At 44.6% G+C, this 26,067-nt stretch overlaps 1 protein-coding gene across 1 annotated transcript in view; it reads left to right on the forward strand.

Moving 5' to 3' along the window:
- Positions 1 to 26,067, forward strand: part of LOC309558092 (contactin-associated protein-like 5) — a 591,346-nt gene that overhangs the window by 446,536 nt on the left and 118,743 nt on the right. The window contains exon 14 of the mRNA XM_082261047.1: positions 17,743 to 17,893. Within this exon, the coding sequence (XP_082117173.1) occupies positions 17,743 to 17,893 (151 nt within the window). The remainder of the gene's footprint in view (positions 1 to 17,742; positions 17,894 to 26,067) is intronic.

Below are 26,067 nucleotides of genomic sequence, written 5' to 3' on the forward strand. Positions count from 1 at the left end.
AGTCTTGTCAGTCGCAGAACAGTCTTGTCAGTCGCAGAACAGTCTTGTCAGTCGCAGAACAGTCTTGTCAGTCGCAGAACAGTCTTGTCAGTCGCAGAACAGTCTTGTCAGTCGCAGAACAGTCTTGTCAGTCGCAGAACAGTCTTGTCAGTCGTTGACGGTCGCAAGCAAGGTCAGTCAGTCACAGATCCCTATGGTCAGTCAGTCACAGATCCCTATGGTCAGTCAGTCACAGATCCCTATGGTCAGTCAGTCACAGGATGGTCTGTCAGTCCGTCAGTCACAGGTCCCCAAAGCACGTCACACAGCTGCAGGGAGATACTCACCAGTCGCCGCTGCTCCTCCTCCCCTGCTTCCGTGAACCTCCCTCCTCAATACTGTGTGGTGTCCGTTCACCGCCGCAGCCGCCGCTCCGCCGTCTACGGCCGCGGCTTCCAGTCCCGGTCCTTCACGTCCTGGTCCCGCTCTCTGTTCCGGTCTCTGTCCCCTGTCCCCTGCACTCGCGCCGGCTTCTGGTGACCTAGTGCGGCTCCCCCGCACGTGTCACCCGGCTCTCCTCCACGCTCTCCTCTACACACACTCCTCCGGCTGCTCGCTGCTGCTTGCTCCTCCCACTTCCGTGTATATACAGCAATGCCCTGGAACCTGATCTGCTTCAATGGAGGGAAGGAAGGAAGAGTCAGGAGAAATCCCTGGTTGAGGGTGGAGGGGGTGGGGGGGCCTGAGCCTGATTTGTGCCGACAGCCGGTGTAATGGAGGTCCTGCGCGGTCAGAGCGGCATCTTTTCCAGTTTTGCACCAAACACGTATGTTGGAGCTTTGCCAGGTACCTGCGAACGGAGGGCTTTTAACGAGATGAATTGTCCTGATGGCTAAGAATTAGACTTGTCTAGAACTGAACCTTCCACACTGAACTCTCACATATACATACATAGAAAGGGTGGAAGAGCAGGAAAGGGGATTATGAGTCAGCGGTGGATGACGGTAAAATACAAGATAATAAGAAACATTGGCTGAATATGGAACTCTGGGCAGAATAAAAAATGAAGGGTATGAAGCCAGTCAGTAGCATTAACACGGCAGTCAATTATTATTTTTTTTTGGCTCCCCTAAAACATCATTTATTATCTGTTGATCCTGCCAGTAGATTCATTGTTTTTTTCACTTCCTGTAAAAAGGTGACAACAATGTTTGGCATACAGGGACATCTCACAGCAGCGTTGTCACCTTGTGGACAGGGTATCCTAGTGCTGGCTGTCTTAATGGAAAAAATAAAATAAAATGAAATAAAGGCTCGTTCACACTAGGAGTTGGGGCCGGTAATGCCTCGTGGATGAGCTGCACTTTTACCGCTGAGGACATTATACTCCCTGTTGGTTTTGGTGGCTGTAGAACCTACACAATACAACCATTCAACTGTTCCCCCCTAACATCAGAGACCCCATCAGAGCCTCGTCTTACATCAAAGCCCCCCATACATCAGGGGCCCTATCAAATTATCACCTGCACGGTTTAGGAGATATTTGCACTGCATGCAGCCGCTGACGCTAGCGGCGCATGCGCTCTGAAGGTCTGGCGGACCTTCAGAGTTCCTTGCTGGGAAGTTGCGTCGTTCCTTGCCGGGAAGTTGCATCAGGAGTGACGTCATCACGGCGGAGCCGCCGAACCCGACGATAAGGGATCATGTCCGCTCCACAGCGGTGTCCGGGGGTCCTTGTCGGGGGTTCGTTTTAAGGTAAGTATTTCATAATGAGCTAGTATGCGATGCACACTAGCTCATTATGCCTTTGTCTTGAAGGTTTTTTTTTTGTTTTTGTTTTTTTGAGTATACAACCGCTTAAACTTTCCAATAAGTCCTTATTATTTTACCAGACCCCCGAAAGCAACTGGCACTGTGCATTGCGCATGCGTTGTCGCAGGAACAGAGCTTCTTTCTTATATAATTAGTAGACTCAACAAGGCTGATGTAACCCAACGTTGGGTCTCACAGTAATATTTTGATAGCATATTTTGAAATATATCTGAACCTCCCGCGGCTTCTTTGTATTCCTCACCGATATTAAAATGATTCGACTTCTGGAAAACAATCTATCTCTATGTTTAATGGTAAAAAAAAAAAAAAAAAATTGGTTTCGCATTCCCGTGGATTTTAATATGCAAATGATGGCTATGGGTTAAGAGCTGCGAGTGATAAATTAGAAAAAAAAAAAAAAGATCGAAGCGCCGGACGGCTTTGAGGGCGAATTTATAGAATGATTCCTTCCTGAGGTTTTTACAGAAAGCATCTCTCCCGACTATATAAATTAAATTGTGAAGGCTTCCTCTTTGGCCTCGAGAAAGAAATACTCTTCTTATGCTTTTAGAAATTGCATACCGCCTCTTGAAATAATATACATTATGTTCCCGGATAATAAAAGGACACTCCAGTTATAATTGAAAAAGGAGACTTGAGATAAATAGGAGGGGACAGAGTCTGCCTGCTTGGGGTTTTCGGGGAGTCATTGTGGTGCAGAATTTCACCCCACTGTCAGCAATCTGTCAAAATGTTTACAACGTTTGTCAAACATTTATAAACTGATTGGCTTCTCTTGTTGCCTGCAGATGCATTTTAACACAAACATAAATCTTAAATGGATCCACTGGCAAATCTTAACCAGGTGTGGTTCATACATGTTACACCCTAAAACACTTCATCTTAATGCATAGGGCGTACATGGTACGTCCTGGTCCTCCTCCACTGCCACAGCTATTCAGAGACACTTGTGTAAGTGCATTAACTGGTTTCTGTTGTTGCCTTCAGTTGCATACTAATACAAATAAACAATCTAAAACTGAATCCCATCCTAAAATATGTTATCTAAATTCCTAGGGCGTACCTCATACATCCTGGTCCTGAACTTCCTCTACTGCCACAGCTATTCAGAGACACTTGTGTAAGCTGCGGACCCGTTCTAATAGGAGCGACACAAGTCGCTCCGACTTAGAAAAAGGGTCCGGAGCTTCTTTGGGCCGACCAGGAGGCGACCGCCATAGACTTCAATGTTATGAAGTCCGTGGCGGCCGCTCCAAGGTCGCGGCGCGCTGCTCGCACCGCGACCTCCGAGGTCGCGGTGCGAAGTAGCGTCGCTTGTATGTGAACGGGGCCTAAGTGCATTAACTGGTTTATCTTGTTGCCTTCAGTTGTATTCTAATACAAATAAACAATCTAAAACTGAACTCCACCCTAAAATATTTTATCTAAATGCATAGGGCGTACCTCATACGTCCTGTTCCTGAACTTCCTCCACTGCCACAGCTATTCAGAGACACTTGTGTAAGTGCAATAACCGGTTTCTCTTGTTGCCTTCAGTTGCATACTAATACATATATAATAATCTAAATCTGAATCCCATCCTAAAATATTTTATCTAAATTCCTAGGGCGTACCTCATACGTCCTGGTCCTTTTCTACTGCCACAGCTATTCAGAAACACTTGTGTGAGTGCATTACCTGTTTTTTCTTTTCTCTTGTTGCCTGTAATTGCATATTAATATAAATATCAATCTAAAACTGGACCTCACCCTAAAATACGTTATCTAAATTCCTAGGGTGTACCTCATATGTCTGGTACTTCTCCACTGCCACAGCTAATAAGAGACACTTGTGTAAGTGCAATAACTGTTTTTTCTTGGTGCCCTCAAATGAAAATAATACAAATATAAGAATCAAAAACAGAACCCCACCTTAAAATATTGTATTTGAATTCCTAGGGCGTACCCCATACGTTCTGGTCCTTTTTCACTGCCACAGCTATTCAGAGAGACTTGTGTGAGTGCATTAACTGCTTTTTTTTTTCTTGTTATATTTAGTTGCATATTAATACAAATATCAATCTAAAACTGCACCCCACCCTAAAATACGTTATCTAAATTCATAGGGCATACCTCATACATCCTGGTCCTCCTCCACTGCCACAGCCAGTGAAAGATACTTGTGTAAGTGTTTTAACTGGTTTCTCTTACTTACATAACTGGTTTAGTTTAACTGGTTTCTTACATGGTACATCCTGGTCCTCCTCCATTGCCACAGCTATTGAGAGACAATTGTGTAAGTGCATTAACTGTTTTTTCTTGTTGCCTTCAGTTGCACATGAATACAAATATAACAATCTATAACTGAACCCCACCCTAAAATATTTTATCTAAATTCCTAGGGTGTACCTCATACGTCCTGCTCCTTTCCTACTGCCACATCTATCCAAAGACACTTGTGTGAGTGCATTAACTGTTTTTTTTTTCTCTTGTTGCCTTCAGTTAAAAATGAATACAAATATAACAATCTAAAATGGAACCCCTCCCTAAAATATTGTATTTAAATTCCTAGGACGTACCTCATACATCCTTGTCCTTTTTCACTGCCACGGCTATTCAAAGAGACTTGTGTGAGTGCGTTAACTGTTTTTCTTTTCTTGTTATCTTCAGTTGCAAGTTAATACAAATATCAATCTAAAACTGCACCCCACCCTAAAATATGTTATCTAAATTCATAGGGTATACCTCATACGTCCTGGTCCTCCTCCACTGCCACAGCTAGTCAAAGACACTTGTATAAGTGTATTAACTGGTTTCTCTTGTTGCCTTCAGTTGCATACTAATACAAATATCTAAAACTAAACCACACCCTAAAATATTGTATTTAATTTCCTAGGGCGTACCTCATACATCCTGGTCCCTTTTCACTGTCACAGCTATTCATAGACACTTATGTGAGTGCATTAGCTGTTTTTTTTTCCTTGTTATCTTCAGTTGCATATTATTACAAATATAAATCTAAAACTGGACTTCACCCTAAAATACATTATCTAAATTGTTAGGGCGTACCTCATACGTCCTGGTCCTTGTCCACTGCCACAGCTATTCAAATACACTTTAACTGGTTTCTCTTGTTGCCTTCAGTTGCATACTAATACAAATATAACAATCTAAAAATAAACCACAACCTAAAATATGTTGTCTAAATTCCTAGGGCGTACCTCATATGTCCTGGTCCTCCTCCACTACCGCATTTATTTAGAGGAATTTAGGAAAGTAGGAAATGAACTGGTTTCTCTTGTTGCCTGCAGTTGCATTTTAATACAAATATAACAATCTAAAACTGAACCCCAAGCAAACATTAACCAGTTCACCATGTTGTTCATACAAAGCACAAGCCTAAAACACGTAATCAAATTTTCTAAGGCGTGCCTCTTATATCCTGGTCTTCCTCCATGTAACCCTATTGACTACAGGACGGCTTTGCTTTTAACCCTCCTCCTCAGTCCTAAAACCCTAGTGACTACAGAGTGACAACGCTGCAGTGATTTCATTGCAAGGCAGTCTGTGTTGTCACCAGTGCTGGGACAAGGTCATCTAGAGCCCAGGGTGAAGATGGCAAAAGGTGCCCCCCCCCCCCCCAAAAAAAAAAAAATGTATTGAGTATTATGTGTCAGCAAAAATCCCTTCCCTCCCCCTTAAAATGTTTTACTACTAATCTTTACACTGACCCCTTAAGCAGAAATTCCCTTTGCAAACTAAAATCTCCCTAAAAAAAAATTCCCCCCTCTTCCAGTACAAATCCTGCCTCCCAGCTCAAATCCTCTCCCTCCCAAATCCCCCCTCCTAGCACAAATCCTCCAGATCCTCTACCCCTCCAATTTTCCCTCCAAGCATAAATTCTCTCTACCCAATCCTCCTCTCCTAGCACAAAATCCTCCTCTCCTAGCACAAATCCCTCCAAATCCGCTCCTACTATCACGCATAAATCCCCCAACCCCAATACCCCTCTCCCAGCACAAATTCCCCCTAAATCCCCTTTACCATCGCGCATAAATCCCCCACCCAATCCTGCTCTTCGAGCACAAATCCCCCCCCAAATCCCCTTTACTATCGTGCATAAATCCCCCACCCCCAATCCCCCTCTCCCAGCACAAATCCCCCCCAATCCTCTCTACTATTATGCATAAATCCCCCACCCCCAATCCCCCTCTCCCAGCACAAATCCCCCCCCCCCCCAAATCCTCTCTACTATTATGCATAAATCCCCCACCCCCAATCCCCCTCTCCCCCCCCAGCACAAATCCCCCCCAAATCCCCTCTACTATCACACATAAATCTCCCACCCCCAATCCCCCTCTCCAAGCACAAACCCCCCACCCCAAATCCTCTCTACTATTATGCATAAATCCCCCACTCCCAATCCCCCTCTACCAGCACAAATCCCCCAAATCCCCTCTACTATCATTCATAAATCCCCCACCCCCAATTCCCTTCTCCCAGCACAAATCCACCCCAAATCCTATCTACTATCATGCATAAATCCCCCACCCCCAATTCCCTTCTCCCAGCTCAAATCCACCCCAAATCCTATCTACTATCGCGCATAAATCCCCCACCCCCAATTCCCCTCTCCCAGCTCAAATCCACCCCAAATCCTCTCTACTATCATTCATAAATCCCCCCACCTCCAATCCCCCTCTCCCAGCACAAATCCCCCAAAATCCCCTCTACTATCACACATAAATCCCCCACCTCCAATCTTCCTCTCCTAGCTCAAATCCACCCCAAATCCTCTCTACTATTATGCATAAATCCCCCACCCCCAATCCCCCTCTCCCAGCTCAAATCCCCCAAATCCCCTCTACTATTATGCATAAATCCCTCACCTCCTAACACAAATCTCCTCAATCATCCCTACTAGCAAAAATCCTCAACCCCCCCCCCCCCCAATCCCTCACCTAATACAAATCCTTCCTAATACAGTACCCCAAATTCTGACTGCACCCAGGGCAGCCGCCACCTCTTGCCCACCCCTTGTCCCGTCTCTGGTTGGCACCCTGTTTGACAAAGATCCCCTCAGTGGCAAGATCACCAGATATTTACTATACTGTACAATGCAAATATGCAGCTTTATTTGGTTTATATGCGTGTTTTTATGTTGGCCTAAGGTTCTACTTTAAACTGTTGATTTGGTTAACACATTCCTGCCATGGATGTACTGATCTCCATCATCCCAAAATTCAAAATGTCACCTAAGTCTGACAACAGCCGCGCCCGCCTTTCCTATCTAACGATTGTAAAGAGGGAGGAGGCAGAAAAGAAACTCTTTTTACTGCCCAAAAATAATTTTCCTGGTTGCTCATTAGACCATTCAGAAGGAAGACTTTTGGCCCTTTCCTATGTTCAGTGCTGTTTCAGCTGATGATAATTTTGGGGATGTCTTGCCCAAATTGCATGCCCCCCCCCCCCCCACACACACATCACTCCACAGCATTTCAATGGGATTGAGGTCAGGACTCTTACTGTTAGCAGGAATTCTCCTTTAAAAGGACTTGTTCCTTTGTTTGTAGTGTAGTCCTGGGCTCTGTCGCTGGGGAAATGAGGAATATTAGACAGTAAAGTGGAGCACAGCATGCCAGGAGTCATATTTTGCATATCTTTCTCTTGTCTCTATAACTCTTGATCTAGAAATTCAGGTCAGATCAGCCCCATATATTTTGCCGCTGTTTCCTGACACTCTTAATCACATCCTGCAGACACAGCGGCGGATAACGGGGGCCCCGCTGGAAAGAGGTGACCTTAATTGAATTCCAGTCACCTTAATCTTCTAGCAAGGAAAAAAAAAAATAGGTTTCCTTAAATGGCTGCCAGGGTCCCCGGGGGGGGGGGGGGGGGGGAGAGAAGAGAGCCTCAGATTGGAGACAAAGGATGGAAGAGTTTTGCTGGCAGTACAAAAGTGGAAGAAGAAACTTTGTCTCTGTTAGAGGTGCGCTTTTCTGTCTGGGCAAATGACAGCCGGCGACTCACATCTTCTATTCTTATCTCTGACTACATCTTCCAGCTGCTGCAAAATGATAGAAAACACGATCAGAGTATACCAATGAAAGAAGAAGAGACCTCCAGTAACACAGAGTTACTTAGTGATGTTCTCTGCTTTCTAAAATTTCTAATACTGCCGAAGAACTCTGCTTCTTCCTCTAACTCTCCTCTCCTGAAATACTCTGCACTGCTGGAGGACTCTGCTTCTTCCTCTAACTCTCCTCTCCTGAAATACTCTGCACTGCTGGAGGACTCTGCTCCTTCCTCTATAACTCTCCTCTCCTGAAATACTCTGCTCTGCTGGAGGACTCTGCTCCTTCCTCTAACTCTCCTCTCCTGAAATACTCTGCACTGCTGGAGGACTCTGCTTCTTCCTCTAACTCTCCTCTCCTGAAATACTCTGCACTGCTGGAGGACTCTGCTCCTTCCTCTATAACTCTCCTCTCCTGAAATACTCTGCTCTGCTGGAGGACTCTGCTCCTTCCTCTAACTCTCCTCTCCTGAAATACTCTGCTCTGCTGGAGGACTCTGCTCCTTCCTCTAACTCTCCTCTCCTGAAATACTCTGCACTGCTGGAGGACTCTGCTCCTTCCGTTAACTCTCCTCTCCTGAAATACTCTGCACTGCTGGTGGACTCTGCTTCTTACTCTATAACAATCCTCTCCTGAAATACTCTGCACTGCTGGAGACTCTGCTCCTTCCTCTATAACTCTCCTCTCCTGAAATACTCTGCACTGCTGGAGGACTCTGCTCTATCCTCGATCTAACTCTCCTCACCTGAAATACTCTGCACTGCTGGAGGACTCTGCTCCTTTCTCTATAACTCTCCTCTTCTGAAATACTCTGCACTGCTGGTGGACTCTGCTTCTTCCTCTTTAACTCTCCTCTCCTGAAATACTCGGCACTGCTGGAGGACTCTGCTCCTTCCTCTATAACTCTCCTCTCCTGAAATACTCGGCACTGCTGGAGGACTCTGCTCCTTCCTCTATAACTCTCCTCTCCTGAAATACTCGGCACTGCTGGAGGACTCTGCTCCTTCCTCTATAACTCTCCTCTCCTGAAATACTCTGCACTGCTGGAGGACTCTGCTCCTTCCTCTATAACTCTCCTCTCCTGAAATACTCGGCACTGCTGGAGGACTCTGCTCCTTCCTCTATAACTCTCCTCTCCTGAAATACTCTGCACTGCTGGAGGGCTACATGTTATTGAGAGTTATAGAGGAAGGAGCAGAGTCCTCCAGCAGTGCAGAGTATTTCAGGAGAGGAGAGTTATAGAGGAAGGAGCAGAGTCCTCCAGCAGTGCAGAGTATTTCAGGAGAGGAGAGTTATAGAGGAAGGAGCAGAGTCCTCCAGCAGTGCAGAGTATTTCAGGAGAGGAGAGTTATACAGGAAGGAGCAGAGTCCTCCAGCAGTGCAGAGTATTTCAGGAGAGGAGAGTTATAGAGGAAGGAGCAGAGTCCTCCAGCAGTGCAGAGTAATTCAGGAGAGGAGAGTTATAGAGGAAGGAGCAGAGTCCTCCAGCAGTGCAGAGTATTTCAGGAGAGGAGAGTTATAGAGGAAGGAGCAGAGTCCTCCAGCAGTGCTGAGTATTTCAGGAGAGGAGAGTTATAGAGGAAGGAGCAGAGTCCTCCAGCAGTGCAGAGTAATTCAGGAGAGGAGAGTTATAGAGGAAGGAGCAGAGTCCTCCAGCAGAGCAGAGTATTTCAGGAGAGGAGAGTCATATGAAGGAAGGAGCAGAGTATTTCAGGAGAGGAGTGTTCTATAAGAAGGAGCAGAGTCCTCCAGCAGTGCAGAGTATTTGAGGAGACGAGAGTTAGAGAAAGGAGCAGAGTCCTCCAGGAGTGCAGAGTATTTCAGGAGAGGAGAGTTATAGAGGAAGGAGCAGAGTCCTCCAGCAGTGCAGAGTATTTCAGGAGAGGAGAGTTATAGAGGAAGGAGCAGAGTATAACATGTAGATAAATACATTTTGGCCTAAATATATGACAAAAATTGAATATATTGGATATTTTTTAACTGTCAAAGTAGAAAATGTCAATTTTTTTGCAAAATCTTCGCTCTTTTTTTATTAATATTGCAAAAAATGAAAAGCGCAGAGTTGATCAAATACCAAAAAAAAGGACGTACATTTTGTTTAGGTACAGCGTCGTATGACTGCGCAATTGTCAGTTAAAGTCACGCAGTGCCAAGTTGAAAAAAAAGTGGCCTGGAGGTAAAGCAGGAAAATCTAAAGTCTTAAAGTGGTTAAGTCACAACCTGATTCATTAATACAAGCGATCAGACTTTGTTAATGGCAATAGACGCAGCGATGATGGAAAACGCCATTGTGCCGTGCCGCAGTGACATTCAGATGTTTTAGTAAATCCTTGTGGTTCTGTCACTCCATTATAAGAGATTGCTGACACCGAGATTCTAAAACTCCCAACCTCATTTATCTTCTGAAGAATTTTACGCAGCGCCGTAGACGCGGAGGAGAGACCACGCGGCCCCCATCTGTATTCACCCGCCGCGCTGAGATCTGTTTAGTGTGACAGTGAATTCAGATTAGAGATATGAAAGCAGCACAAGTGTTTAAATTAATATTTATTTTATAAGAGTGAATAAATTGTAAGCGTAGAAATGGAGATTTATCAAGTATGACGCTTCGCCAAAGAAAAAAAAAAAATGAAGGTAATTTAGTTTTTTGCATCAGTGCTGCGGAGAGAGGACTCAGCATGTTTTCAGAATCTATTATTGGCGGCGGGAGCGCGGAACGGGAATAATACGCTATTACTCAAGATTACACCTTTGAATTTTGATCCGGGATACTCTTGTGACACTTCATAACGCCGGATGACAGGCTGAAGGTTATTACCGCTCTCACTTCCAAAAATTGAATTTGAGCTCTTTAGCAATCCGGCGCCGAGCCCGGTGCGCCTTGCTAAGCGGCACGCTGTGACAGCTACAAAAAAAATGAAAATAGTCGCATTCTGCTTGTTGGTATAGAGCAGTGATGGCCAACCTTGGCACCCTCAGATGTTTTGGAACTACATTTCCCATGATGCTCATGCACTCTGCAGTGTAGTGGAGCATCATGGGAAATGTAGCTCTAAAACATCTGGGGTGCCAAGGTTCACCATCACTGGTATACATAGGTGTGCACAGCCTATTGCATTAGGGCAATGATGGTGAACCTTGGCACCGCAGATGTTTTGGAACTACATTTCCCATGATGCTCAACTACACTGCAGAGTGCACGAGCATCATGGGAAATGTAGTTCCAAAACATCTGGGGTGCCAAGGTTTGCCATCACTGCATTAGGGTGTGCACCCCAAATTTATTAAAACATGAATGGTGCTAATAGGGCAATAGACTTGTCAGTAGGGCAGAGGTAAGTGTCAGTGGGGCAGTAGACAGTGTCAGTAGTTTTTTTATTTTTATTATTTCATTTTTTTTATTATTTTTTACTATTTTATTTTATAGGAGCCCCCTTGGAAGGCTTTTGGTGAAATATCAGCAGGGGCAATCTGCACCATACGGGGTGATTAGGGTGTGCCCAGGCACACCCGGCACACCCCCTGCTCACGCCTATGCTGGTATAGCCAGGGGCGGCTCGTCCATTGAGGGCGCAGGGGTGACGCTCCCTCTAGCCATGCGTCCGGCCCCCTAATCTACATGGGGTGCGCCGGATGCATGGATTCCAATGGGGATTTTTTTTTCTGAAGCACGTGATTAGAGCCAGAGGCTCTAATAGGCTTCAGAAAAGGGTGGGCCCACCGGGCCCCACCCTCCACCCACCCCCCACCCAATGAATATTCGCTATTATCATACTGACTCTCCTCCCAGCCAATCAGGAAGCGGGTCGTGAGTCCCCTTTCCTGATTGGCCAAAAAAGAGACGTGATTTTAATGGCCATTGGCCAGGAAGAGGGAGGGGACATACGGCCGAGGAGAGGGTCAGGTATCCAAAAAGTTTTGCTCATATTATATTGTATAATACAATGGGATACCAGCATGTAATATACAAGGTATAGATTGTCACTGGCCCCCTGGTGGACTTGCTATAGAACTGCAGCTTGCAGCAGATGTTTGGGTGGGATAATGACGGTAATAAAGCAATCCTTGACACCGGTGTGGATTGAAACAAACTTTTGGCATCCTGATGGGAAATCAGACTTTGTTTCCATCCGCTCCCATAACAACACAGCTAAACAGAATTTTATTGTCTGTGTTAATTAGGAGCTGAAATAATTAGTCTTAAAGAAACAAAGCTTCCTGGTGAATCTGGCTTGCGGTGTATCATGGGAGATTGTACGTCCCAACAGAGCAAATTATAATCTGTGCTAATTACATGAAAGTAAGTTGTGAGTAAGTGAAAAATAAGACTCGACTCGGATAATTCAACAAGCTCAGCTCTTACAGCAGTATCCCCCCCCCCCCCCATGGTCCAGACACCTGTACACCCCCCTATGTACCAGACATCTGTACACCCCCCTATGTACCAGACATCTGTACACCCCCCTATGTACCAGACATCTGTACACCCCCCTATGTACCAGACATCTGTACACCCCCCTATGTACCAGACATCTGTACACCCCCCTATGTACCAGACACCTGTACACCCCCTATGTACCAGACACCTGTACACCCCCTATGTACCAGACACCTGTACACCCCCTATGTACCAGACACCTGTACACCCCCTATGTACCAGACACCTGTACACCCCCCCCTATGTACCAGACATCTGTACACCCCCCTATGTAACAGACACCTGTACACCCCCTATGTACCAGACATCTGTACACCCCCCTATGTACCAGACACCTGTACACCCCCCTATGTACCAGACACCTGTACACCCCCCTATGGACCAGACATCTGTACACCCCCCTATGTACCAGACACCTGTACACTCCCCTATGTACCAGACATCTGTACACCCCCTATGTACCAGACACCTGTACACTCCCCTATGTACCAGACATCTGTACACCCCCCCCCCATGTACCAGACATCTGTACACCCCCCTATGTACCAGACATCTGTACACCCCCCCCCCCCATGTACCAGACATCTGTACACCCCCTATGTACCAGACACCTGTACACCCCCCCCTATGTACCAGACATCTGTACACCCCCTATGTACCAGACACCTGTACACCCCCCCCTATGTACCAGACATCTGTACACCCCCCTATGTACCAGACACCTGTACACCCCCCTATGTACCAGACATCTGTACACACCCCTATGTACCAGACACCTGTACACTCCCCTATGTACCAGACATCTGTACACCCCCCCCCCCTCCATGTACCAGACATCTTTACACCCCCCTTTGTACCAGACACCTGTACACCCCCCTATGTACCAGACATCTGTACACCCCCCTATGTACCAGACACCTGTACACTCCCCTATGTACCAGACATCTGTACACCCCCCCCCCCCATGTACCAGACATCTGTACACCCCCCTATGTACCAGACATCTGTACACCCCCTATGTACCAGACATCTGTACACCCCCGTATGTACCAGACATCTGTACACCCCCCTATGTACCAGACATCTGTACACCCCCCTATGTACCAGACATCTGTACACCCCCCTATGTACCAGACATCTGTACACCCCCCTATGTACCAGGCACCTGTACACCCCCCTATGTACCAGACATCTGTACACCCCCCCTATGTACCAGACATCTGTACACCCCCCTATGTACCAGGCACCTGTACACCCCCCTATGTACCAGACATCTGTACACCCCCCTATGTAACAGACACCTGTACACCCCCTATGTACCAGACACCTGTACACCCCCCTATGTACCAGACATCTGTACACCCCCTATGTACCAGACATCTGTACACCCCCCTATGTACCAGACACCTGTACACCCCCCTATGGACCAGACATCTGTACACCCCCCTATGTACCAGACATCTGTACACCCCCCTATGTACCAGACATCTGTACACACCCCTATGTACCAGACACCTGTACACCCCCCTATGTACCAGACATCTGTACACACCCCTATGTACCAGACACCTGTACACTCCCCTATGTACCAGACATCTGTACACCCCCCCCCCTCCATGTACCAGACATCTGTACACCCCCCTTTGTACCAGACACCTGTACACCCCCCTATGTACCAGACATCTGTACACCCCCTATGGTCAAGAAACCTGTACAGCCCCCTATGGACCAGACATTTGTACACTCCTATGGACCAGATACCTGTACATCCCGCTATGGACCAGACACCTGTATAGCCCCCGATAGACCAGACACCTGTACACCCCCTATGGATCAGATACCTGTACACCCCCTACAGACCAGATACCTGTACACCCCCTATGGATCAGATACCTGTACACCCCCTATGGATCAGATACCTGTATACCCCCTATGGATCAGACACCTGTAGCGCCCCCTATGGACCAGGCACCTGTACACCCCCTATGTACCAGACACCTGTACAGCCCCCTATGGAGCAGATACCTGTACAGCCCCCTATGGACCAGACACCTGTACAGCCCCCTATGGACCAGACACCTGTACAGCCCCCTATGGACCAGACACCTGTACAGCCCCCTATGGACCAGACACCTGTACAGCCCCCTATGGACCAGATACCTGTACACCCTCCATGGACCAGACACCTGTATAACCCTATGGATCAGATACCTATAATAACCATATGGACCAGACACCTGTACAGCCCCCTATGGATCAGATATCTGTATACCCCATATGGACCAGACACCTGTACAGCCCCTATGGATCAGATACCTGTATACCCCCTATGGACCAGACACCTGTACAGCCCCCTATGGACCAGACACATGTACACCCCTTATGGACCAGACACTTGTACACCCCCCTATGTATCAGACACCTGTACACCCCCCTATGTATCAGACACCTGTACACCCCCTATGTATCAGACACCTGTACACCCCCCTATGGACCAGACACCTGTACACCCCCTTATGGACCAGACATCTGTACAGCCCCCCTATGGACCAGACACCTGTACACCCCCTATGGACCAGATACCTGTACACCCCCTATGGACCAGATACCTGTACAGCCCCCTATGGACCAGACACCTGTACAGCCCCATATGGACCAGACACCTGTACACCCCTTATGGACCAGACACCTGTACTCCCCCCTATGGACCAGGCACCTGTACAGCCCCCTATGGACCAGACACCTGTACAGCCCCCCTATTGGCCAGACACCTGTACACCCCCCTATGGACCAGACACCTGTACACCCCCCATGGACCAGACACCTGTATAGCCCACTATCTCGCTGACACCAGAGAATTCCAAGGGATGGCCCCCCATATTTCCCTATTAGAATGTGTAGAGGGTGTGTGTCTATTCCTTCCACTTAAGTCTCAGAATACACCCAGCTCCCTGCTCAATGCTGTGCAGTGTGTGACATCAGATCTCCACCCCCTGCCTTCTGGAGCTGAGAAATGCTGTGCACCTTCTGGACTTTGAATGGCTGTATAGGAGGGAGGGCTGCAGAAAAACAGGTACAACTAGGAGGATTTGTTTCATCCCTGTGTATCACCTGAGGCCAGTCCCTTCACTGGGTATATGTAAGGGTTTACAACCATTAAAGCGCACCTTCACCCCAATTATTTGTATTTGACTCCAGCCCCGTCCCTCTCCCACAAATGGATATATTTTCTTTTCTTACTTTTTTATGCACTTCCTCCTTTCTTGTCTAGGCAAGAGAATTACATTTCTCCATTCCACGCATGGGCAGATGTGCTAAACGTCTCTTGCCGGCCTTATGTACCCAGCAAAAGCCTTCAGCAGATCTGCACATGCATGTGTGGGAACACAGAGCAATGAGGAAGGTACAAGACCTTCTGATTGGCCAAAGAATCGATATGTGTGCAGACTGGACAAAGTACTCTGCCTTCCATTATCATGGCGTCTTCGCACCCCATGCATCCGCAGACCTTCAGTCTGTTTCCCGGGGGACTTTGCCCCCCTGGCACTGACATTTTGGCGCATGCAGAGATGAGTCGAAGGGCTCGGGCCAGTCTTTGGGACCTGGCAGAGCCCTTTGGTTTCATCTACTGATGGATGGGATTCCCCCATGGATCTGCAAAGATGGAGAAGATTAGGGACTTGAAAACAGTTATTGGAATAAACTTAAATTTGAAATTGAATATTATAGTTTGGCGTTTCAATTTCAAACTCACTAATGTAATTTTTTGATTTGTGCTAGAAAAAGCAGACTGATATATTGAAATATATTATTATTATTATTATTATTATTATTATTATTATTATTATTATTATTAATTATTATCATTATTAGTATTATATTTTATTTTTCTACATTATTATTAGCAATATTATTAGCATTATTATTCTATACAATTATTAATATTATTATTCTATAGTATTATTATTGCATTTGTTATTATTACTAGTGTTAATATTATCACTACATGATTTCATTATATGTGATTATTATTATTATTATTATTATTATTATTATTATTATTAACTGTGATTATGATTAATTTTATTATTATTAGTATTGTGGTAGCAGTAGTAGTAGTAATAGTAGTAGTAGTAGTAGTAGTATTCTATAGTATTATTAATTGTAATTATTATTAGTATTGCTATTATATTTGTTGCTTATATCATATTATGAATTATTATTATTATTATTATTATTATTATTATTATTATTAGTATTATCATTATTACAAATAATTATAATACTTACTACAACAACAACAACAACAATAATAATAATAATAATAATAATAATAATAATAATAATATTGTTATTATTATTGTTATTGTTATTGTTATTGTTATTATTATTATTACAAATAATTATAATACTTACAATAATAATAATAATAATAATAATAATAATAATAATAATACCAATAATAATACAAATAATAACAATAGTATTATTATTATTATTATTATTATTATTATTATTATTATTATTATTATTATTATACTTACAATAATAATAATAATAATAATAATAATAATAACAATATTATTATTATTATTATTATTATTATTATTATTAGTTGTAGTAGTAGTAGTATTGGTAGTAGTAGTAGTAGAGGTGGTTTTGTTCTATAGTATTATTAATTGTAATTATTATTAGAATTACTATGATATTTTTTTATTATGTCTTAATATTAATTGTAGTTATTATTATTATTATTATTATTTTTATTAATAATAATAATAATAATAATAACAACAATAACAACAACAACGAATAATAATAATAATAATAATAATAATAATAATAATATTAGTAATAGTAGTGGAAGTAGTAGTAGTAGCAGTAGTATTCTATGGTATTATTAATAGTAATTATTTTTAGTATTACTATTATATTTTTTCTTATATCTTATTAACTGCAATTATTATTATTATTATTATTATTATATCATTATTATTATTACAAATAATTATAATAACACTAACAGCAACAACAATAATAATAATAATAATAATAATAATAATAATAATAATAATAAGTATTATTAGTATTATTCGCTGTATTAGTAGTAGTAGTAGTATTGACAGTAGTAGTAGTAGTAGTAGTAGTAGTAGTAGTAGAGGTATCATTGTTCTATAGTATTATTATTTGTAATTATTATTATTAGCATTACTATGATATTTTTTATTATATCTTATTAATAATTGTAGTTATTATTATTATTATTATTATTATCATTATTATTTTTTCCTACATTGCCCTAACTGAACTTTATGGCTATTTTAGATGATCATAGCAGTTGTAGATTTGAATCCAAAAAATATTTTTTTTTTATTAAGATTCAATTACAAATATGAAAAATAGATTTGATTTTAATGGATCTACTGATCTGTGTGTTCAGGTGGAAGCCCGTACACATGGTGGATTGGAAGAGGCAATGAAAGACACACCTACTGGGGCGGATCCCTGCCTGGACAGTGCGCCTGCGGGATGGAGGAGAGCTGCATCGACATGAGATATTACTGCAACTGTGACGCCGACAGACAAGACTGGTAAGACAAAGATTGTAATTGTATCAATAAAGGAACGATCGGGAACTGTCTGTGATACTTCTTATATGAACAATACTCGATTGTTTCTGTCACAAGTGCACTAACACTGCTACATCCGCCGCAATCATTACCACTTGCCGACCAGCTGCCTTAGTTATACCGCCAGGCACCCACGATCGCTCCCCGTGTAGATAACACAGGGATCCGGTGTTCCTCTTATTTAGGAACACAGGTCTCTGTGTTCACCCAGACAGCCCATCCCCCACACAGTTAGAAAACACCCCCTAGGCACACATTTAATGCTTTGATCGCCCCTGGTGTTAGCCCCTTTCCTGCCAGTGTCATTAGTACAGTGACAGTGCATATTTTTAGCACTGATTACTGTAGTAATGTCACTGGTCCCCCCAAAAGTGTGAAAAATGTCAGTCAGGGGTCCGATCTGTCCGCCGCAATGTCGCAGTCCCGCTAAAAATTGCAGATCGCCGCCATTACTGGTAAAAAAAAAGATAAATTAATATGACATAAATCTTTCTAGTTTGTAGACGCGATAACTTGTGCGGAAAATAATCAATATAAAATTATTGGGATTTTTTTTTTTACCAAAAATATGTAGCGGAATACAAATTGGCCCAAAAGGATGAAAAAACTAGATTTTTATTTTTTTATTTTGACACGAGTTCCTGTACTCACTGTACTGCAGGGACAGATCCTCCAATGTCTCCCCTCTCAGTCAGCTCCTCTGGACCTCTGGGTTCAGTTCCTCACTGCTACTCTCCAGGCCCTCAGGGCAACCCCCTGAGGCCGCATGGCACCTACACAGAGGAAGAGGCAGGGACCCTACTCCCCAATGAAAGACCTTGAGCACATGTGCTCTGGGTTTTTTATACAGTATCCCAACATGCACCAAGGCGACCTTCCCCCTGCCAATCATCAGGACTGTATCAAAAGCCTATGCACTCATTCGTCAGGTTTCCTCCCCCTGTCCAACATGCCTCCCTATTGGACCAGCGTGAAACACTCTCTAGACTGAATGAATCGCACTCTGAGCACATAGAGCAGACCTCACTAACAGATCCTGCTCTCTGGTAGGCAGAGAACAATATAGATTTACCTGCAGCCCCTCTGATAGGCAGACAGAGCTCAAGCTATACTCTCTCACTAGCACCTACCTAGGAGGGTGCTACATATAAAGACTGAGAGCTCTGGGGAGGAGCACTGAGGCCGGGTCCTGTGATTTTTTTTTTTAGGAAGCTATGTAATTCACCCTGCCAACCCCTCCCACCAACGATTACATCACTGTACTAAAATGAGGTAAAAACCTAAAGTTTTTTTTTTTTTTTAAATTTTAATTTATATCGCCCATTTCCTGTATAATGTATTAAAAAGCGAATAACCCGATCACGAAATATGAATTAATTGTGCGGCGCAGCTTTGAATACGACGGTGTAAATCAATGCCGGTCATCAATATTTATAACTGCTCAGGTGTGCCGGGACAGCGGCGAGAGAGAGAGAGATACAAAACAGATGCATTACTGTACGCCGTTATAAATTCAGACCTGTAAGCGTGAAGGGGGGGGTGGTTGGACTTTTATTAAGGAGCGATGGCCTGCGGCGTCTGCGTTTATGTGATTATATGAACTATATCCACATTCCCATTATACACAAAGCCTTACAAACCTGGAAGAGAAGAATTATACACAAAGCCACGTTCCCATTATACACAAAGCCTTAGAAACCTGGAAGAGAGGACGAAAGGTCATTAAAGGAAATCTATAAACTCTGTTCTAGTGTACGCCGCTCCTCCTTAAAATGATAGAGAAAGCGATATCTGATGTTGTTAAGCAAATGAAGCTACAAGATCATACAGATTTAACACCGGCAATTATTTGTTGTTGTTATCAGCAGCCTTGGGAGGTTTCGCCTTTCCTAAATAAGGAAATGTTTCCTCATGACCAGCAATACCGATTTTGGCCTCGTTCACATAGGGGGGCAGCACTTGTCATCCTGCTGAAAAATAATCCATGATAGGCAGTCGACAGGCGGCTTGAAGGGAGTATATTGCCTCCTCATTGCCTGTTTTACCCCTGAATGGTCCTATATATACAGTATATGATGTCAGGATTGTGTGGATGGGCACCAACATCTCTGTTTCAAACACTGTTTCCTTCATTTATGGGACTTTAAAGTGATTCCATGTTATACTTACCTGCTCTGTGCAAGGGTTTTGCACAGAGCAGCCCTGATCCTCTTGTTTTTGTGTCCTCAAACCGGCGGTCCTGGCTCCTCCCCCTGCTAAGTCCCCCAATAGCAAGCCTCCTGTGAATTGACATACACGCACACACACAGCAGCTACCGCCCAACTCTCTCCTCTTTGGCTTACTGGCTGTGATTGACAGCTCCTGCTGCTGTGTGAGCCAATGAGGTGAAAGGGACCCAGGAGAGCCGCTGCTCACATGCACATCGCTGGATCAAGATGGGAATCGGATAAATATAAGGGGTGAATGCTGCATCCAGAAGGTTTTAGAAACCTAATGCATAGAATGCATTAAAGCAGGTGTCTCCAAACTTTCTAAACAGGGGCTACTTTAGCGTCCTTCAGACTGTAGGGCAGGGGTGTCAAGCTCAATTTAGTCACGGCCGCATCACCATTATGGTCACCCTCAGAGGGTCAGTTCTATCTGTAGCCCACCACTATCAGAAGTCAAGGGCCCCCACCCTCCCTTACATCACAGTGCAACCCCTTTACCATGTGCTGCTGCTGGGAAGAAGCTGAGGCAGAGCTGGGAAGCAGGAACTGCAGGGTCTGGAGGAGGGCTGGGGTCAGCTGCCAGAGTCTGTTGAATGCCGAGACCAGTGGAGGCAGAGAGGAGGGGGTGCTGCAGGTGCACAGAGAGGTGCAGGATCTGTAGGATGAGTTGTGTCCTCCTCTCTGCTGCCAACTGCTGAGTTGGGGGGGTGGTCCTCTCTGCAGCTGCAGGGGGAAGTGAGGTGAATTGTGCCCCATCATTGGTGTCATTGGGCCCAACTGTTAGTATCATTGGGAGGAGTTTTACCCCATTGTAAGGGTTAAAAGGGCAGGAATTATGCCCCTTCACTTGTCTCAGAGGGGGTGGGAATTATGCCCCTTCACTGGTCTGAGAGGGGGGGGGGAATTATGCCCCTTCACTGGTCTCAGGGGGGGGGATTATGCCCCTTTACTGGTTAGAGGGGGGGGGGGAATTATGCCCCTTCACTGGTCTCAGGGGGGGGGAATTATGCCCCTTCACTGGTCTCGGGGGGGGGATTATGCCCCTTCACTGGTCTCAGGGGGGGGGGGATTATGCCCCTTCACTGGTCTCGGGGGGGGGGGGAATTATGCCCCTTCACTGGTCTCGGGGGGGGGGGGAGGATTGTGCCCCAATGTTTGTATGAGTGGATAAAATAGTTCCCCTGAATTAAAGTAAGCAAAGGACCGCATTTGGCCCCTGGGCCACAGCTTGGAGATCACTGCATTAGGGCAAAAAAAACTTCTGCCTTTAGAATCACTTTAACCACTTGACCCACGTAAGGTTTTACCCCCTTCATGATCTGGCCATTTTTTGCTATTCAGCACTATGGTATTTTAACTGGCAATTGTGCGGTCATGCAACACTGTACCCAATTTTTTTTTTCACACAATTAGAGCTTTCTTATGGTGGTATTTGATCACCAATGAGTTTTTATTTTTTATTATAAATACAAAAAAGACCGAAAAAAAAAAAAACCAAACAAACAATATTTTCTAATTTCTGATATAAAATATATCCAATAAAAAAAAATAATTTCTTCATGAATTTAGGCCAAAATCTATTCTGCTACATGTCTTTGTTAAATAGTTGTATATTGATTGGTTTGCGTGAAAGTTATAGTGTCTATAAACTATGTGATAAAAACTGAAATTTACACAGCTTTTAAAGGATAAATCCACCCTAGAAATTAAAATCCCTGCATCTATAGATCTCCACGATCTAACACTAACCTATCTAGCCCTGTAAAGAGGAAATCAGTATACTTACCTTTTCTGAAGCTGATCCAACCTGATCTCTAGCGGCGGAAGTTCTGCACGGCCAACAACAGCTGTGAAATGAATGGGAAGTGATGTCACCCATAGAGTTACTATGGGGCTTCCTTTGTCGGCTGTGTCCTCTGCACCCACATCCACAGCAAAGCTACGGCTGACATCTCAGCGTGGGATCGGGTCGGATCATTCACAGTGCAGCCTACAGTGCAAGGGGACCTCTGTGGACCCTGATGTAAAGGGAAACACTGATGAAGGAGGGACCACTGCAGACCCTGATGTAAAGGGAGAATTCAGATGTAAGAGGGAACACTGCGGACCCTGATGTAAAGGGAAACTCTGATGTAGGAGGGAACACTGCAGACCCTGATATAAAGGGGGAACTCTGATGTAAGAAGGAACACTGTGGACCCTGATGTAAAGGAAAACTCTGATGTAGGAAGGAACACTGTGAACCCTGATGTAAAGGGGAACTCTGATGTAAGAGGGAACACTGCGGACCCTGATGTAAAGGAAACTCTGATGTAGGAGGGAACACCGCAGACCCTGATGTAAAGGGAAACTCTGATGTAGGAGGGAACACTGTGGACCCTGATGTAAAGGAGAACTCTGATGTAAGAGGGAACACTGCAGACCCTGATGTAAAGGGAAACTCTGATGTAGGAGGAAACACTGTGGACCCTGATGTAAAGGAGAACTCTGATGTAAGAGGGAACACTGCAGACCCTGATGTAAAGGGAAACTCTGATGTAGGAGGGAACACTGTGGACCCTGATGTAAAGGAGAACTCTGATGTAAGAGGGAACACTGCAGACCCTGATGTAAAGGGAAACTCTGATGTAAGAGGGAACACTGCGGACCCTGATATAAAGGGGGGACTCTGATGTAAGAGGGAACACTGCAGACCCTGATGTAAAGGGGAACTCTGATGTAAGAGGGAACACTGCGGACCCTGATATAAAGGGGGAACTCTGATGTAAGAGGGAACACTGCAGACCCTGATGTAAAGGGAAACTCTGATGTAGGACGGAACACTGCGGACCCTGATGTAAAGGGAGAACTCTGATGTAAGAGGGAACACTGCGGACCCTGATGTAAAGGGAAACACTGATGAAGGAGGGACCACTGCAGACCCTGATGTAAAGGGAGAACTCAGATGTAACAGGGAACACTGCAGACCCTGATGTAAAGGGGGAACTCTGATGTAGGAGGGAACACTGCGGACCCTGATATAAAGGGGGAACTCTGATGTAAGAAGGAACACTGCGGACCCTGATGTAAAGGAAAACTCTGATGTAGGAAGGAACACTGTGAACCCTGATGTAAAGGGGAACTCTGATGTAAGAGGGAACACTGCGGACCCTGATGTAAAGGAAACTCTGATGTAGGAGGGAACACCGCAGACCCTGATGTAAAGGGAAACTCTGATGTAGGAGGGAACACTGTGGACCCTGATGTAAAGGAGAACTCTGATGTAAGAGGGAACACTGCAGACCCTGATGTAAAGGGAAACTCTGATGTAGGAGGGAACACTGTGGACCCTGATGTAAAGGAGAACTCTGATGTAAGAGGGAACACTGCAGACCCTGATGTAAAGGGAAACTCTGATGTAAGAGGGAACACTGTGGACCCTGATGTAAAGGAGAACTCTGATGTAAGAGGGAACACTGCAGACCCTGATGTAAAGGGAAACTCTGATGTAAGAGGGAACACTGCAGACCCTGATATAAAGGGGGAACTCTGATGTAAGAGGGAACACTGCAGACCCTGATGTAAAGGGTAACTCTGATGTAAGAGGGAACACTGCCGACCCTGATATAAAGGGGGAACTCTGATGTAAGAGGGAACACTGCAGACCCTGATGTAAAGGGAAACTCTGATGTAGGAGGGAACACTGCGGACCCTGAGGTAAAGGGAAACTCTGATGTAGGAGGGAACACTGCAGACCCTGATGTAAAGGGAAACTCTGATGTAAGAGGGAACACTGAGGACCCTGATGTAAAGGGGAACTCTGATGTAAGAGGGAACACTGCGGACTCTGATGTAAAGGGAAACTCTAAAGTTGGAGGGAACACTGCGGACCCTGATGTAAAGGGGAACTCTGATGTAAGAGGGAACACTGCGGACCCTGATGTAAAGGGAGAACTCTGATGTAAGAGGGAACACTGCAGACCCTGATGTAAAGGGGGAACTCTGATGTAAGAGGGAACACTGCGGATCCTGATGTAAAGGGGAACTCTGATGTAAGAGGGAACACTATGGACCCTGATGTAAAGGGGAACTCTGATGTAAGAGGGAACACTGAGGACCCTAATGTAAAGGGGAACTCTGATGTAAGAGGGAACACTAAGGACCCTAATGTAAAGGGGAACTCTGATATAAGAGGGAACACTGTGGACCCTGATGTAAAGGGGAACTCTGATGTAAGAGGGAACACTGTGGACCCTGATGTAAAGGGGAATGCTGCTGACTGTGATGTAAAGGGGGGGGGGCCTTTGGTGATTAGAGACCATCTTACATCAGAGTTCCCTTTTACATCAGAGGTCCTTCTTCCACTGTAAGGGGGAACCTTGCAGATTCTGATGTAAAGGAGAACTCTGAGGACTCTGGTGTAATCTTGTGTAAGGGGAGGCTCTGGTGCCCAGTGACCCCTTTACATCACAGTCTACAGTGTTCCACTTTACATCAAACTCTGCAGAATTCCCCTTTACACATTAAAAATATTTTATCAAGAAAAGCAAAATTGGTCTTTTTTTTTTTGGGGGGGGGAGCATTAGAATTCTCTGCCTATAGGCTCCTGATGTGTAAATCCGGCACTTATGGTGTGGCAGGCAATCAGGGACTGGGGCTAACTGACACTGGCTGGGAGGGATGCTAACTAACACTATGGGGAGGGGGGTGGGGTTTCTAAAACTGTGCACCAATCGGTTTTGTTATCACTGGATCAAAAATAAGGTATGCATTAAAAATTGAAACGTTTTATTTAAAAAAAAATGTCATTAGCATGCTGAGAGGGGATGGGGGGGGGGGTATCCAGGTAATCAGCTTTGGGTGTCTCATGCAGCTTCAGATAAAGTGATATTTACTGTGAGAAGTGCAATCTTACAAAATCCGTCCCTCTCCCCGAGGTGTGAAGTGTCATCGCAAAACAAACAATCAATCCCTTCTGCCTTTTCCTCTCGTTAGCATCACAGCAGTCCTTGTACCAGGAACACAAGACAGACAACACGCACGTTCCTCACCGCCATAAACTCTCATAGTCAGCGGGCGGGCCGCATGTTACACATCTCAGCGGGACACAAAAGTCATTCTGTATCAAAAGGTCAAATGGAGCAAGTGCGAAGCTTACCAACCTAGGAAAATAAAACTTGGCTTTATATGAAAAGTAGATGTATTTGCTGGTCGGCTGTAATATGTTTTCCAACTTTAAGCCCAACTCTGGGCTTCCTCTATCACCCAGCCAGATGCCCCCTCCCCCCGGGAGCCTTACCTCCGAGTATTTTTTTTTTCCATACTGTAATATGGAAACTCTGGATCATCATCCAAAGGTAAAAGTCAACAGTCTTTATTATATACTCAAAAACAATAAAACAAAAATAGCTTCCTTGAGCAAAACAAATAAAAACATTCCACAATACTGCTATGATGAGAACAAATGTTGGCTCACCACCAGTACACCAGTCCCACACCAGGGTGTAGGGTTCCCTTCTGCCTCGGGAGTTCAGCAAACAGCATCTCAGTTGCCAGGCAGTTCACATTTGCTCATAATGGTGAACCACTCCACTCACTTCACAGACACCTGTTGGCTGTTTCCTTTTCTTGGGCTGTGCTGAAGACGGATTAATCCTTTCAGGACCAAAGTCCCTGTAATCAGGATTAAAAGCTCTTTCCCATCTAAAGTCCCTCAGTGTCACGGACCTTGGTTGGAGGCCGAGTTGATGAGAAGGCTTCCCTTGCTGCTCTGGTCCATGGAAGAAAAATATATTTAAAATATACTTTTAAAAAAATTCATTTTTCCCCCAAATATATTGGAAATATATTTGAAATGCTACAATTTTGGCCATATTCAATATATTTCTAATTTTTTTCCCTAAATATATTGGAAATATATTTGAAATGCTACAATTTTGGCCATA

Source organism: Pelophylax lessonae (assembly GCF_965119305.1).
Source record: "Pelophylax lessonae genome assembly, chromosome: 6".
Classification (NCBI taxonomy): domain Eukaryota; kingdom Metazoa; phylum Chordata; class Amphibia; order Anura; family Ranidae; genus Pelophylax; species Pelophylax lessonae.